General features: G+C 26.0%; 5 protein-coding genes across 5 annotated transcripts in view; 3 read left to right on the forward strand and 2 right to left on the reverse strand.

Moving 5' to 3' along the window:
• Positions 1-136: 136 nt before the first annotated feature.
• Positions 137-542, reverse strand: LOC108546228 (dynein light chain 4, axonemal). Its single transcript, XM_017898194.1, has 2 exons — positions 477-542; positions 137-394 (listed from the first exon to the last, which is right to left on the reverse strand). Exons 1-2 carry the CDS (start codon positions 540-542, stop codon positions 137-139), a joined length of 324 nt encoding a protein of 107 aa, XP_017753683.1.
• Positions 543-1,567: 1,025 nt separating this feature from the next.
• Hat1 (histone acetyltransferase 1) lies at positions 1,568-3,407 on the forward strand. Its single transcript, XM_017898191.1, has 6 exons — positions 1,568-1,743; positions 1,893-2,155; positions 2,292-2,448; positions 2,533-2,747; positions 2,896-3,047; positions 3,114-3,407. The coding sequence occupies exons 1-6, from the start codon at positions 1,595-1,597 to the stop codon at positions 3,405-3,407; spliced, it is 1,230 nt and encodes a 409-aa protein (XP_017753680.1). The 5' UTR covers positions 1,568-1,594.
• A 999-nt stretch (positions 3,408-4,406) lies between these two features.
• LOC108546204 (S-methyl-5'-thioadenosine phosphorylase) lies at positions 4,407-5,974 on the forward strand. Its single transcript, XM_017898169.1, has 6 exons — positions 4,407-4,454; positions 4,664-4,824; positions 5,041-5,261; positions 5,336-5,538; positions 5,631-5,840; positions 5,933-5,974. The coding sequence occupies exons 1-6, from the start codon at positions 4,434-4,436 to the stop codon at positions 5,972-5,974; spliced, it is 858 nt and encodes a 285-aa protein (XP_017753658.1). The 5' UTR covers positions 4,407-4,433.
• Positions 5,975-7,247: 1,273 nt separating this feature from the next.
• Vha44 (V-type proton ATPase subunit Vha44) lies at positions 7,248-16,684 on the reverse strand. Its single transcript, XM_017898223.1, has 9 exons — positions 16,618-16,684; positions 15,437-15,758; positions 12,696-13,274; positions 9,142-9,328; positions 8,918-9,016; positions 8,622-8,830; positions 8,328-8,470; positions 8,150-8,296; positions 7,248-8,032 (listed from the first exon to the last, which is right to left on the reverse strand). The coding sequence occupies exons 2-9, from the start codon at positions 15,720-15,722 to the stop codon at positions 7,937-7,939; spliced, it is 1,746 nt and encodes a 581-aa protein (XP_017753712.1). The 5' UTR covers positions 15,723-15,758; positions 16,618-16,684; the 3' UTR covers positions 7,248-7,936.
• A 403-nt stretch (positions 16,685-17,087) lies between these two features.
• Positions 17,088-17,342, forward strand: part of LOC108546220 (protein RTF2 homolog) — a 1,280-nt gene continuing 1,025 nt past the window's right edge. Inside the window, exon 1 of the mRNA XM_017898186.1 lies at positions 17,088-17,242. Within this exon, the coding sequence (XP_017753675.1) occupies positions 17,174-17,242 (69 nt within the window). The 5' untranslated portion in view covers positions 17,088-17,173. The remainder of the gene's footprint in view (positions 17,243-17,342) is intronic.

Consider the following 17,342-nt stretch of genomic DNA (forward strand, 5'->3'; position numbering starts at 1 on the left):
TAATTTGTGGATTCAACTTTATATACATTACGTATTCATGTATGTCTGCCCATATGAAATGTGATTATTTAAACTGTAAGATGTAGATAAAAAAACATTATACTATATACAAGGTACAAAATATAATATATTGTCATCAAAAAGTTGAAACTGTTCTCCATACAAGAATAGCTATATTACCAGCATTGTACATATATAATAACGTCATTGTTTGATACGTAACTGCACAAGCGTATGATTCTCCAATAACTACATGAAACGAACCCCCAAATCTTTTATCTAAACTGTCTTTAATAGTTCGTGCTGCAAGTTCATGATTATCGGGATATTTTTCCGTAGCAGTAACGCATATTTCCATTGCTTCTTGTTTCATTTCTTCCCGCATGTCGCTGTACTACAAAGGATTTACGTAAATCGTAATATTATTACAATTTAAAATTTTGTAAATTGTAAACTAAATTAATCCACATTCTTACTTTACATAAAGGATATGTATGAAATATTAAAGGTTCTTCTGTTTTTTTTACCTCACCTGTAGACATTCTTGATTATTAAAAAAATTTATTTTATGTGAAAAACATTACGATAGAAGATCCAAACAATATATTCAAATATTTAATATATTTTAGAAATAAACTTTAAGGTTCAAAATAAATTATTTAACACAAATATGTAATCAATATATTTCATTTGTTATTGTATATAATCGATGAAATACGACAAACGAACAGAGTATAAATTAATAAAGTGAAATTTAATTTTATAAATTTTTATTCATGACGTTATAAAACATTCATAAAAATAAATTCATATTTTCAAAAAGTTTGTAATTAATATCAATTAAATGTTAAATATTATTTTCAAATTTAAAATAAGAATCTATAAATTAAATAGAATGCTATTTTTGAAACAACCAATGATTTACGAGAATTTAGGATACGCTTCAGACAATTCTTGATTTCTGAAACGATTATAACTAGCTTAAATAACCGCTTTATTTTTGGCGCGAAGTTGTTTTATAGTTATGTTTAGAGAAGAGTGATAAAAAGTGGTGTTGTACAGAAAAATTATACACAATTATCAAACGGAGGTATGATGTTGTGATAATATTACATATAATGTCAAAAATTTCGGTAATTTTTTAAAACATACAATTTGGAAAACATTTGTAAATAAATATCAATTTAAAAAATTATCTAATAAATTTTAATTTGTTGGTGACTGAATAATATGTATCTAATTTATTTTATAATAATAAATAAATTTTATTTGATATCCTATTAAATCATAGGATACATACTGTATAACCTATGAATATTATTTAGCGGTAACCTGTTAATCAAGGTCAAATGTATACATGAACATATTTAAAAATATTGTATTAATGTATTTAAAATATTTTTTCTATGATATATATTTAAATTTATACAATATAAATTTAAATATACATAAATCAGTGTTAATTAGTTCTAAATAATCGTGAAAATATTTATGTAAAATTTAATTTACTTTATAACAAATATACATTGACACAATTCCAACTTTTTACTTTTTGCAGATTGATTTGTATTATCTATTTTACTACTAGTCTAATATGGAAGATCCAGCTACTGCACGTTTAAAGAGTTTGGTAGTTAGTAGTAATGAAGCTTTAGAATTCAAATTGGTACGTTCTGTTGAAGATTTAGAAAATGATGAAATTACATTTAAGCCAGAAATGTCTCATCAAGTATTTGGAGATAGGTTTGTTATTAAAATATATATTATTAAAAATCTTTGTTATATATAGTTAAAAAATAATTTTTACATATATGTATTATTTTTGAACAATATTGTTTAAAAACTATTCTCATTTGTTATCTATTTTCTTAATTATTTATTTTGTGTGCTAGTGAATCTATATTTGGTTACCGGGATCTCAGAGTGAAGCTATATTACTCAGCAGGTTGTTTAGAAACGTATTTGGGCATGACATATTCTGAAAAAATAAATAAAGTACTTTATGAGGGAGTTGAAGCTGATGAAGTATTACCAAAAATTGCTGAAAAATTAGCTTCACAAGTGCATAATAACATAGATACATTTATTGAATCTCTAAAAAAGGATGATACCTTTATCCCTCATGGTGAACTGCTACATTCATTTTCTGTTAATGGTAATATTTTGTAATATTATGTATATTTTATTTATTTTATAATATATATTTTTTGTTTTTCTTACAATACATATTTTTGTATAAAATGGCACTGTAAATAATCTAATTGATTAATAAAAATATATAAATGATGCAGATGAAGGTTGCTCAAGAAAGTATGAAGTTTATAAATCAGACATGACTTATAAAGGATTTAAGGAATATCATCAACGTCTTCAAACATTTGTATTGTGGTACATAGATGCTGCTAATTTTATAGATGTTGATGATGATCGGTGGCATTATTTTAATATGTAAATTTAATCATTGTTTTATTTTATGCCATTTATTGATTATATAAGAAATTATTTTTTAAATAAACCATTTTTTTGGAATAGGTTTGAAAAATATCAAACAACAGATGGTACTGTTCGATATGCAACTACAGGTTTTGCTACTGTGTATCAGTACTATGCATATCCACATCATACTAGGCCTCGTATAGCACAAGTTTTAATTTTACCACCATTTCAGCATATGGGTCTTGGTACACATTTATTGCATGCTATTTATCGTGAATATATTGGAAGAAATCAAGTCAAAGATATAACAGGTAAATGAAAAGATAGATAGCAGCAAATAGCTAATAATAATCCAAGTCTGTATTTTTAAAAGAATAAAACAAAAGTGAAGCCTGATTAGATACTTTTATTTCAGTAAATCTAGTACATTTTGGTAAGGCATTGTCATCATTGTTGTAGTTGAGGACCCTTCTGTGACCTTTCAACGATTAAGAGATTATGTGGATGCAATGAATTGCAGTACATTATCTAGTTTTTCACGAGAATATCTACTTCAGGGTTTCAATAAAACAATGGCTGCAGAAGCTAAGGAAAAGTTCAAGATTAATAAGGTATTATTTATGTTTAATTTATCACAAGAAACATTTTAAATTTCAATACATAATTTTTATTTTTAGAAGCAAGCTCGCAGAGTATACGAAATATTGAGACTACGAGCAACAGACTTAACAAATGAACAAGAATATCGTGAATATAGATTAGATGTAAAAAGAAGACTAAATATTCCATACAGACGTGAACAAAATGATTTAAAAAAGTTAGAATGTGCATTGAAGAATATTGATAAACGTGCAAATATCACTTTACCCACACTAGAACAACGTATACAAACTCTTGAGAAGGAATATAAAAGTTTAGAAGAAGAATATAAAAAAGTAATTAAACGTTTGGAAGATGCAGAAGAACTTTGAAATTTAACATTTTTTCAATTTTTTACTTTCATTAAGCTATCTGTATATGAAATGATTGATACTATTTGAATGTGAATTGCCAAACAAAACTTCTTTTTTATTGGCTCAATAAAGATTTTTTTTATTAAATAATTTATTATATAATCACGTTGAAATAAGTTATTTACATTAAATTACAAATATTATTTACATAAAATTACAAGTCTATAATAGTGTTATGCCATATTAAAACATAAATATTTATACTTTGTAAAAAAGAAATATAAATTACTCATTATATATGAAACCCTTAAAACAATGAAAATATTATGTAAACATTTTTTTATTCTTTTACTAATAGGAAGTAGAAATAGGAAAATGATGCTATAGATACTTTGTTTCTTCTAACAAGAAATTACATTCGGTTTATTAGATTATATTATTTAATTTTTTACAATATTAATTTTTATTATTCTCAATGTAAAAATCTGAAATTTATTAAAAAATGGAAAATTAAATTCTTGAGTAAATAAAAATTTAAATGATTTATCTTGCTAACTAGTAGGGAATAGTCATTGTTCATTCAATTCATATCTTAGATTTCAGATCCATTCTTCGATTAATATTTCAACCTCATACATCCAATAACCGTTTATGTTATATTCATTTCGTATTCATTTTGTCATTGGTAGAAATTTTACACCTACTTTATTCGCTATAGAATTTATGTTCAATAATTTCAGAATTCGCTATTTTAAATCGTAAAATCGTATTTTAAAACACAGAACATAAAAACCTATAAAGTGATGAATCTATCTTATACTCTATGCCTACATGTTAAATATATGTGAATTGATAACGTAAAAGACGACACAAAAATGATAATAATTTTGTGATTAATATAAAAAAGTATTCACTATTAGGACTACTCTGTATTATATTTGTGATTTCATAAGATATTAATTGGAATTCTGCTATCGTATATTTTAAAATATAAAAAATAATATATGGAAACATTTAATTAAGTAATCTTAAATAAAGTAAAAAATGAATAAGTATAAAGTTAAGGTAAGATTATTCATATTTGAAAATTTACTATATATGCTAAACAAATTATTAATTTTTTTATTACTTTCATGTATTTTATTATTATATTTTGAAATATTTGTGAAATTTAATTAATATATTTAAATTGTATTTGAACAAGCAGTATATTCTTTTTGAAGCCGTCACGTGAATAACAAGTAGTCTTCTTTTTTAATTCAAAAAATTAATAGGTCGGAATAATTGGTGGTTCAGGATTAGATGATACTCAAAATCAGATATTACAATGTGAACTCGTAACAAGTCGAGAAAAAGCCAAAAATGAATTTGGATTACCATCTAGTGATCTTTACCATGGAAAACTTAATGGTGTAGATGTGGTATTGTTATCAAGGTAGTATTTATATTTTGTAATAAATTGATAATAAAAAATAATAAAAACTATAATCAAACTATTTTAATTAATAAAATGTCTTTGAAATTTTCTAAATAAAATGAATAAATTATTCAAAATAAATTAATAATAAAGTATAAATTTCTTTATACTTTGAATATTTTTTTTTCTTAAAATAAAAATTTAAAGAATTAAATTTTATATAATAAAATACAGGCATGGACCAGGTCATAATATAAGTCCCACTACAGTAAATTATCGTGCAAATATTGAAGCTTTTCGCTTAGCTAAATGTACTCATATACTTGCATCAACAGCGTGTGGCTCTTTACAAGAATGTATTTGTAGAGGTCAATTAGTAGTTCCAGATAGTTTTATAGATAGAACAGTGAAAAGAAGTACAACTTTTTATGATGGTACTTCATCCAAATATTCTGGTAAATTATATTTAAATATGGCATTAATATAATGTAAATTTTATATCTATAAACATTGCACTATAAAATTTTAGGAGTATGCCATATGCCAATGGAACCTGCTTTTGATCCAACTACTTCTCAAATATTGTTTGAAAGTGGTAATAAATTAGGGTATGAAATAAGAAAAGGAGGAATTGTTGTAACTATAGAAGGGCCTAGATTTTCCTCAAAAGCTGAAAGTAATGCACTACGCTTATGGGGTGGGCATTTAGTTAATATGACTACATGTCCAGAGGTATTACATTTTTTTTCAAATTTCTGAATCAATTTGTAAATTTGAATAAAAGTAATATACTTAATATATATATATATATATATTTTAATAAGGTATATTTAGCAAAAGAAGCAGGACTTTTATATGCAGCTATAGCAATGGCAACTGATTATGACTGCTGGAGAGATTGTGAGGATAATGTTCATGCAGCTGAAGTCATAAAAGTGTTTAAACAAAATGTCAATAAAATTAAAAATATCCTTATAAAAGCAGTTAAACTTATCGATGGAAGAAATTGGGACCAGGAAATTGATGCTTTACAAGTAATTTTTTTAAAGTATTTAAGCAATAAATAAAATATAAATTAATAGTTGTATATTACAGAAAAATAAATATAAATTTTGTTTTATTTCAGAAATTATGTCAAAGTAGTAACGTTTCTTCTCATACTTCATGATTTATAACACAATAGTAAAATACTATTTAATATTGTGTTTATATTAAACTTAATAAGAATAAAAATTTACTTATTTCATACTTATAGATATTTAGAATGCATATTATTCATTTTAATAAATATGATGTAATGAAAATAAAATGTGATATTCATTATTTAACATTATTTAATCCATACAATTGACAAAAACAAACTGACTATATGACATTGTATTTAATATGTACAGATTACAACTCTGCAATTCTTTGATCACATATAAGAATTCATTTATTCATAACATTAACATACAGTTATCATTCAGCTAATATTGTCATCATTATAACTGAAATGTTTTTACAATTGAAACTTTAAAATTATACAATATAAATATAATATTGTAATTGATTTTGGGATATATAAAATAATACATTTTCATAATTATTAGTATGAGACACATAACGTTTTTACTATTTAACTTTCATTACTTAACATATAAGGAAAATTCTATTTTATAAAATTTAGTAGGACGATAAAATTTAATTCGTTTATTAACTTTTTATCGCCAGCGGTATAATTTACAGTTTGAAATACAAATGTGTTTTAAAACACTGATTAACAGTTATTTGAACAGAAATTATAAATTATTTCCATACATTGAAATATATTTGCTCAAATCAAGATGAATATTACTATGCCTGATGCCCATTCTATTTTTAAAATATATGTACAGTATAAAATTGAACATACTTAGACATACAGTTCAATTTATGTTGGTATATTAAAAAGAACATTTTGAAGAAAATAAGATTTAAGTGATATTTAAAGTAATATTGCAAAGCATATTTTCTATACAGAAAGTATTTATAATACAACCTGCTTAAACAACATGTACCATAGTAACTCCTTATCATTACTTTTGTGCAGCTTTCAAGTCAACACGTAATACTTCAAATGAATTTGTTATAATAAAATTTGTTTTATATTATTAAAACTTGAAACATAATGTTAATAGTAATACTTTAAGAGTTCAACTAATGTTTTGCAGTTTTATAATTTTCAATGAGTAACACTGATACATTAACATGTATTTTGTATACTCTGTACTGTTAAAACATTAGTTTAATATATTTAGTTAGAGAAATAAATTTGCTATATTTTAATATCTGGATAACACTTATTTTACTAGTTGTCACATAATGTATATTATGAAGACTTATTGAATGAACATGGCAAAAGCATTTGAATCAAAAAAAATATTATGACATATGTTTTTATAACAAGACGAACTTTCTCTTTTATAACAATATTCACAACGGCCTTAATTTTATAGACAGTATATAACATAATATAGTTCTACATTGCAGAATTCTTATTCTGACACGATACTTTTTCCGCTCATTACGTAGTACTATGTAAAATAGGTTGTGCTATATTTAATTGTGGGAATTTTAGTATTATATATATATATATAATATATATTACTGTTGTAATAACAAATCTTTCAATATTTTTAGTTTTGTTTTAAAGATGTAAGTTTAAAGCAGATAATCATATCATGGACCTGATTTGTACTGTTATATCTTATTCAATCAAATATAGCATGTTTAAAAGGAAAAAACTAAATTTGTAATATGTATTCAAATGAGTCTGCTAGGATTTATACAAATGATTATACATTCTATTATGCATAGTTAGCTGAGCTAATATCAGAATACATACACCTCTCCAGGCATTTTGATGTTCTACAAAAATATTTTTTTGAGTAAATGCTTGGTTTACTCCTGGAAGTGAATCAATGATAATTACATTTATATGGAAAATTAAGATCATAGTAAAGTTCTAAAAATTGCTAAACACTGTATTTTATTAAAACAAAATGTACTTTGTACACATCTGCTTTAAGTGCCTGGAGTTATAGAAGTATATGTATGTATGTAAATGAAAGGATATTTAATCATAGAAAAATAGACTCATTTTCAATAATTAAACCTTATTATCGACCATATCTAAGTTGATTTTATAATACACATAAGGGAAATAATCATTTTGGCCAAAACCTAATCCTGGTATATCCACATTCTGTTCAAACAAATAAATATAGAAAAAATATTAAACAATATACTAAAAAAATTAATTTATAAAATGATAAAAAGAAGTTGCGTTAAAATAATCTATTATTAGAACATTATAACTTACATCCTGATTTCCCTGTGCAGCAGAAGATGCTGTAGCAGAAGAATCTAAATGAGCATAATGTTGATTAAGAACATCACGTAATCGCCTTGCACATCTTTTATGAGGATGTAATAATATTGCTTGAAAATTTACAGGTAATCCATATCTAATAAATTATAATGTAATTAATATATAATTATAAAACAGATTCTACAAATACACGCAAAGCTTTAACATGAATCCATGCACAAAAACATTCACTGAAGTTAACTTTTAACCAACGTACAAGAGGACCAAATTGTTTTTTTTTATCAGTTACCAACTTTGTTATTTCATTTTTTCCTACAATATATTTTCATAAATTTCACTATTACAAATGATATAAATGTTTCTACTATGAAATTAAAATATGTCAAAAATAATGTAAATGTGAATAAGAAGGAAATGATTAATTATAAATAGAAATAAAAGTTTGTATTAGAATCTTGAATACCTGCTGCTAATTCTTCTTCATTATATGTAAAATCACGTACAATGAATTTTTTTTCCCGTGCATGTAACTTAAATTCCTCAGTAACTTTCTTAAACAAAGTAACAGTAAATAATCCATATTCAGAATCTTGAGTAATAAGTTGTGTGGTACGTGGTACTATCATCTTTGTTAATTTTTCATATTTACTGTACCACTCTTGGAAATTTGCTCTAAACATTTCATAAAACAATTTTTTTGTTACGTAATGAATAACAATTATTAAAATAGAAATTGTAGAAGTTATTCAATGAATTTACCTTGGCACAATTACAAGCAAGGTAGTTAAATATTCGCTATCCAAGATAAAATGTTCTTTTTCTACTAAATCTGCCAAATTTCTTGTTAATAAGCTTCCTCTATGCAAAATAATTATATATTATTATTATTAAATAACTTTTAGCAAATTATCTTAATTAAAGAATAAAAATATGCTTATTATTAAATTTAATTATATAGTAAACAATGAACATTTGTAACTTACATTTGTTTCTTTTCAAGATTTTGTAAACTTCCTTTCAAATTATTATATGTTGTAGATTTCGTTTTAAGATCTGCATCAATTTGTCCCACTTGTTTACTGATAATGTCAGCAATATTTCTTAATGATTGCTTGATAGGATATTTTGCCATATCCCACTGGAATCGAGTTATATATGATGGTAGATCACCTAATAAATTTAAAATGTTAGTGTAATTGTTCTGTGGGTAACCATTTTCATTTTCTATATAAATATTCAAACAGAGCTCATATAATTTTGAAAATATGGTATCATAAATAACATGCAATGTTAAATTACATGTAGTATACTAAGTGCTTAAGTGTGCTTACAAATGAAATACTGAATATAATTTTAATGATTTGATAAAATTCATAAGCTGAAAATGATAAAGCTCTGTTGAATTGTAGATATATTGTACAATTGCAGGAATATACTGTATTTATAATATACTTATATATAGTCAATGTAATATTTAATTTTACCAACCATAACATTTATATTTTTTCTTTCTACAGTATATTTCCAAGATTCTTAAAAAATGATATATAGAAAAATCTTAAATTTTGTTCTTTTTTTAAAACACGGCAGTAACATTACTTTTACTACTGCACTATATTTCTTTCATGGTAAGAGTGAAAAAGAAAACATTTTATAAGCCTGCATATGTACAATAAAGTTATGCATATGAGTACATATCTAGTTAAATTAATTTTAGCTGAACCACAATTAAAATAATTTTCAGATTAACTCTGTGATAAGGAGAGTATTGATAATAATAAGATAACAGAGAAAGACTGTTTCTACTAAACTCATTTCTTGATTCTAGTACGCTCCTTACTTATTATTAGCGTTACGAGAATAAGCGAGACATTAACAGAAATACAGCATGCAAACATTAATGTATAGAAGCATTTTATATTATTAATTCTTTCTTATTATAAGATTCATTGTATTTAAATAAAGTTCATCTCTTTTTTTTTTTAAGATATAAGATTCATAAAAAAAGATTAGCTCAAATTAATTAAGTTCTTTATGTATCTGTAACAAAGGAGAATTACTCGTAAATCACGTTTGAATGAATCAAGCAGTCCCAGCTAGTCCCTTTAATTTAATGTTATAAAATCTGTTTGATAGTCATTTTTTTTTATTATTAATACAATTTTTTTTTAATAATATATTCATTCAAACAAAATTTATGATAACTCTATAACTACTGACAAATTTTAAACTACATTATCATATTCTTTCATGAAACTAATAGTTGACAATTTTATATGAATAAGCACGCACGCACGCATGCACGCATACGCATATACACTTGATTCGTTACAGTATGGATGTAATGAAAACTATCAAAATATGATATTAATGCTACATAACATAAATTCTTTATATTTTCCAATTTTCATTTTTAAAATTCCATGTTTAACTCATATATAGTAGTGACCTAAATGATATAGCATGAGCAATAGTAACATAGACACAGTATACAGCTAAGCTAAAATATTTAAGCACTTCATGCTAATTGTTTATGAGGTACTTTATAAAAGTTGATCAGTAGGATGTATTTGTGATATGGATAACTTGTAGTGTTGAAGGGTACTGAGCACCATACTGTCATCAAAATTTATCTGATCATGCGAAACAGTATGTTATAAGTCCATGTACCGATCGATAAGTGTTTTAAAATTTTTTGTTAATTGTGTCTCATCTGTAATCTGTGGTAACGTCCATAATACACATATATATATGTATTATAGTTTGTGCAGTATTGTCTTTCTATGAAAATTATAGAAAGTAATGGTTTGAAAGCATGTAAAAGCTAGGTACAGGAAAAATGCTAAAAAATATATTAAACGAAATAAAGTTATACAAAATAGTGTTAATATATTTAAAAGTAGCATAATTCTTATAATTGTTTTTAAACCATACTTTAGATTGTATTTATGGATATTATAATTTCAAATCCACAAATACTTTTGATTTGCAACTATTCAATCTAACTTTAATAATATTTTGTATAAATTACTTAAATAAGTTAACATAATGATGAAATAATTACATCAGACTAATTTATTATATTAATATATCTTAACTTCATTAGGCACTTGTATATGAGTAATTTTTAGTAAATTTATTATTTATTTAAACATGTATCTTTTAAAAATAATATGTAAAGAAATTTTACAGATAAAAAAACTGAAACAAAGTATGGTATAAAAGAACTTGAAATCAAAAAATTATAAAAAGAAGCAGTTAAAATATAAAAAGAAAGGTTGATAATGATTAAGGTAATACACTATGTGTTCATTCATTCGTCCACAGCACCTGGAACAATTGATCAAATGATTTCTAAAAAATATTAAATATCAAATAGAATATTTTCATATCATTACAAATGAATATTTTGGAAAAATAGAATAATTTCTTAGTCTTTTAAATGTGTTTTGTAGATTGTATAAAAACTGTGAAGTATTCAACCACCACTAGGACGCAGGAGTGAAAAAGAACTAGCTAAGAACTTAAAACAAACTAGAGCATTTCCCGAAAAATAAACTTTATGAATGTACGCACATTTGCTGCAATTAAAATGTGCTAGAACATGGGCAGCTGTCTTTGTTATCTTCCAATTTTTTAATTCCTGCGTGCATAAGAAACCAAATATTGTTGTAACATCACTGAGGAAATTACTGCAGTACAACATAAAATATTAGATATACTAGGCTTCTGTATTTGGAATCGCAAGCTAAGTAAACTAAGCCAAGTATTTTTTCCTTTTGGTACTGTCTCACTTGGTGTATACAGTAAGCATTCGAGAGAGATTGTCATGATCTTAACAATTTACATGTTAACATGTTTTTCTTATTTTTGATAGGTTGTTGAAGTATATACAAATACATAATGTATATTTAAATAGTCATTAATATAAAGAAAATTGTGTCTTTTAAAGAATGCAAATTCAGTTATAATAATGTGTAGAAAATTTATTACAGTGACAAAAAAAATAAAATATTTAATAAGCAATGCTTTCTTATTTGACATAGCACATTAACATTTAAGAAGATTTGAAATATTTTATTACACTGGAGGCAAGATTTGGCATAAAATATTTTAGCATTACAGATATTGCATATGTAGTGCAGAGTTGTGCAAAATTGACATTGAAGGAAATGCGCACTAGGATCATAAACATCCTTAAGTATATCGTGACTGGGAAGAACCAAAACAAGAGTGACGTGAATTTCAATTATTCTTGTTTCTTTTTTCTCTAAGCAGAAGCTGCATGCGAAGTTCATTGTTTAAAATTTTCAATACTATGAAATGACAACCTCTCTCTCTTTCTCTCTCTCTCTCTCTCTCTTTCTCTCTCTTTCTTTCTCTCCTATATCTACCTCCAAAGGAGATAAGACAAGACAAGAATCGGTCGCTAATCGGGCGAATCACGAGGTGCACAGGAAAGTAGGTTTGAACAAGTCTCGCAGCTATGTTGGGAAAAAGGTTCGACGGGTTGACCTGGCGGTGATAGGACGGGTACCTGGATTGGGCAAATTGCCACTATGGTCTTGGTCTTGGTCTTGGTCGTTGTTTTGGTCCGCATCGTCTTCGTCGTCGTCATTGCCAAGCGATTTGCGATTGGAGGTAGATCGATCTGCTTTCTCAGAAGTCCGATGACGCGTCGCCGACTGCCATCTGGTTTCTCCTTCACTGCTACAGTTTGATGAAAGGGAAAGACTCGGACTCGTAGGAGTAGGGCTAGGAGTAGGTGTAGAAGAGGTAGAAGCAGCGCACCAATGCGCATGGTAGCATGAATATGCTAATAAAGGATCATTTGATGATTTGACATCACAGATGCCTTGAGGACTATGTGATGATTTCTTTTCGATATCAGAAGGATGACTGTGATGTTTATGACTATGATGATGCTTGTGATGATGATGACGCTGGTGATGATGCTGACCTAAACAGGCGGCTGGTTCTGGTTCACATTTCTCCGATTCCTTCCACTGCTTGTGATGCTCCTTTGAAGACTTGTGTGATGGGGTGACGGGGGTGTTTGGCGGGGTGTCCGGACCCCCTTCGGGGCTCGAGCTCTCCCCATCCACTGACGTTTGACCTATCCATTACAGCCCAGTCCCAATCTCCGCGCGATTTTTCTTACGTCTCGTTCAACTATTATTGCGTCCTACGCAAATGCCTAACGACAATGCTGTCGAAACTCAATCAAAATAACTCAAAAAAAGGAAAAAAAAAAAAAAAAAAAAAAAAAAATAAGGGAAAAAAAAAAAAAAAAAAAAAAAAAAAAAAGAAAAGATAAGGGAAAAAGAAAAAAAAGAAAATTAAAAGAATAAAAAATGAATAAAACCACAGAGTATTTAGTGTCCAAAAACTTTTGTATTCTATTAAAAATTTAATCGCAAAAATATAACTCTTAGAAATAAAGGCTACTCAATATTACAATTAAATGCAAATTCCTATATAATTTTGATAAGCATTAATGTTAATTATCATAATTGTATATACTAAACAAGAATCCTTTTAAATATGGAGTTTTTACTGAAAAAGGAATAAGTTGAATTTATATTTAAATGACTGTATTTATAAAAGAGTATTTATAAAAAGAATGTACCTAATGATTACAATCTTTAACTATTAATTATACAATTATACCGTTGCTAAAAATTTACTATTGATTTTCTTCTTCTTTCATTATTAGAATTTTGCAAATAAGATGGTTATCGTACTTAGACCTTGAAGTGAATTTCTCGTTAAATACTCCAATGTGGTAAAAAGCAATAAAAATGGAAGGAAGAAAAAATGAAAACAAGGGTGAAACAATACATAATTAAAATAATGGAATTAAACTGAAAAGAGTATGAGCAAATGATATGCAATCATATAAACTTAAATTGCAAATGATCAATACTGCTAAGGGATAATAAAACAACAGAAGAAAAAAGGAAAAAGAATCCTTGAAATAACTAATTGGAGCTTGGTGACCACAGTAACCCAAGCAACTCCTTGCGTCCTTTGTAAATTTTTAACAAACAGTGTGGTCCATATATTTAAATCTTGTATACTTCTAATCTTTCTTATATTTTTCAATAATGATGATACTGCATGTTTGTGTATTAATAATTTTTGTAGCTTTATACATTTTTGATGGTGCACACGTATGAGCATTTGTTAATAAAATAATAAGGTAGGGAAATAGGGTTAATGTGGTCCAAATTAAATAAAGCAAGCCAAGCAACACCACAAATATGAGAAATTATTTGTAGTAAATAATAAAGAAAATAAATTCTAACCCAACTGAAGTAATAAGCATTCTACAGATATATAAATTATATGCCAAAATATGATGTATACCATGTGAAATAAAGAATTAAGAATAAAAAAGGAATATTAACTTTATGCACTTAAGTAAAATCATATATTGACTATAACAGATTATCAGTGACTATATTATGCATAAAAATAAATGTGCACACAATTTTCAATGTTGTTTTAAAGAGATAATTGTATAATTTGATTATTTGTTTAATATATTCAAAACATTATATTATTACAACAGATTACATCATAATTTTTTATACCATAGCCATTCAATTAAATTCATTATGTTCAATAAAAAAAAATGTATGGTACACATCATATTTAAAAATGTTAATTACTATGTGCTATAGCCACAAGTATTTTGCCTGTATATTATCCTCAATAAAAAAATGTCTATTAAGACAATTTGTCAAAAAATAATATTGTTGTTATATTGTTATTATTAACATACACAGACAAAATTTTGTTTTATCTATCAATCTATTAATGTAGGGTACTGAGGAGAATAAGGATCAAAGACTCTAATCGTGCTCTTATTATTATTATCAATGAATAAATTAAAATCTTTAGAAATCAACTGATACATGTTTAAGATCATTGTTAAAGAAAAATTCTAAGTTGTGTGGATGTTTAGTGTTGTGTATGGTCATTGATGTTTTTGCCAACCAATATTATTTTATTGTTAAAACATCATACACAAAAAATCGATCGATACCTGTCTACAAGGATCCAAAAAGAATACAGTACTGTTAAGTATTACTTCAACAGATTTTTAAAATTAAACATTTTATTCAACAGAATGTACTGTTGGATAAAAAAATTGTTATATAATTTTGGATCCCTGAATATTTTAATAACCTATTCTTCTGTATCAAAGAATAGATATAAATTGAAATTAAAGGCAAATTCTAAAAACATAAACACACCAATATTTGTACTTACTACTGTTAGCCAAAAGATTTTCATGCAGTTTGTCTCTTTGATCTTCTAAAACTTCTCCTAGATATGTTGCCACCTTGCGTGTTACTTGTTCAACATAAGCATCAAGCTTCCCTAGATCATCTGATAAACCAACCAACTGATCCAAAGTTCCCACCTTTAAATCTGGGATATGAAATTTGTAATTGATTGATAAAGAATGTTGTTTTGATGTCAAATTGTTCATAGTTTCCCATGTCTGTTGACATGTTTCATCTCCTGGTGCAGATATTAACCAATATTCTGTCATTTTGAACAAATTTCCAATGTAAATAATTTAGTATATCTGAAACATGTAAATATTACTTTATACACCTTGACATATTATATAACCTTCAATATTTTATAATTTATTATATTTATTTACTTGTTTTATATTTTTTATAATAAATTATTTTTTATTTTTTGCTATAGCTTGAATATGTGAACATTAATATTTTTTAAATAGTATTTCATGAGTTTTGTCAACAACCACCTGCTTTACTTTTAAATATTACTGGTCTATTGATTTGACATATAATAGTGTAATCTTAAAAGCATAATTCATAAATTTGTTAATTATTAGTACATACAGTAAGTGAAAATTCAAAATTCTAAACAATTTTAAAGGATACATAGAGACTTAAAAAGTTAAACAGAAGAAGGGGGTGTGGCACAACGTATTTGACTGCTATTATGTAATTAGGCGCGCTTTCCACGTGACATATACTAAGTGCAAGAATGGCGCGCCGATCTTACAGAACGATCAATATAATGACAAGTGTTGCAAGTAATTGCAGATGAAATAAGATGGCTTCAAATTGACACTAGTCATACGAGTTCTTTAGTATATGATCGAGCTTATACAAATAACTTAATGGCGTCCATTAGAAGATCATAAAGAATTGATAACAGAATAAATTTTCCTATTTTTATAAAAAATATGGCATCTATTAAATTTCGAACAATCTAGAAATCTATAATTAAGATAACAAATGTATTATATATTACATACGACTTTTTCAAAACTAAAAGTGCAGCTATTTGACAGTAAGTTTTAATTTCTATTAATCGTAAAACATGGGTTAAAAGTATTTTTTCATTTTTAACCATAATTTATTCGTTACTGATCTATTTCGAATACGAAACAAATTGTATTTACTTACCAAATACTTTGAATTGTACTTTTATTTGCAGAACACGGCAGATGCTTGAATTTCCCAAGAAATTCAAAACATTCGCTGTTCTAATCGCTACTCGTCGAAACCATCAGAAACCATTGTGACCTCACGTGATGACAAATGTGTGCTGCTTCCTTACGACCCACCCGGCAACTAAAGCATAAACTAAAAGGGAGTATCATCAGCTGATTCAGAACTGTTTACAGTGATCAATATTGTTGCCAATCAATCCAAAAATTTTATTTATAAACTATAATCAAAAGCTTGAATTAATTTTAAATATTAAAAAAAAATTACCTTCTATATATAATTTCAATAGAATGTAAAAATTAATTACTAAGAATTTACATTTTCTAAAGTTTAATGAAAGTGTATTTATTCAAAAGTCATATTCGTTTATAGTATTAAAGTTGGTAGCTCTGTAATTCTATGTATTTCCAGTCATATATTGCTTTGATGTGAGTTATAATCCATAATAGTATTTGTCGCAGATCCTATTAAAATCAAATAGCTTGTAACTGTTTTTCTTTTTTAATCTATTATGGGTTGCGATGGTGGAACTATTCCGCGTAGAGATGAACTCGTAAGAGTAAAGAAGAAACCAGAACAAGTAATTGTCTTTTTATGCTTATATGATTTATATATGATATATAAATATTGCAATAAAATTATATAATAATAATTATATTGTAATAAAATTGTATATGTAA

Source organism: Eufriesea mexicana, unplaced genomic scaffold (genome assembly GCF_001483705.2).
Source record: "Eufriesea mexicana isolate 0111107269 unplaced genomic scaffold, ASM148370v2 scaffold588, whole genome shotgun sequence".
Lineage (NCBI taxonomy): Eukaryota > Metazoa > Arthropoda > Insecta > Hymenoptera > Apidae > Eufriesea > Eufriesea mexicana.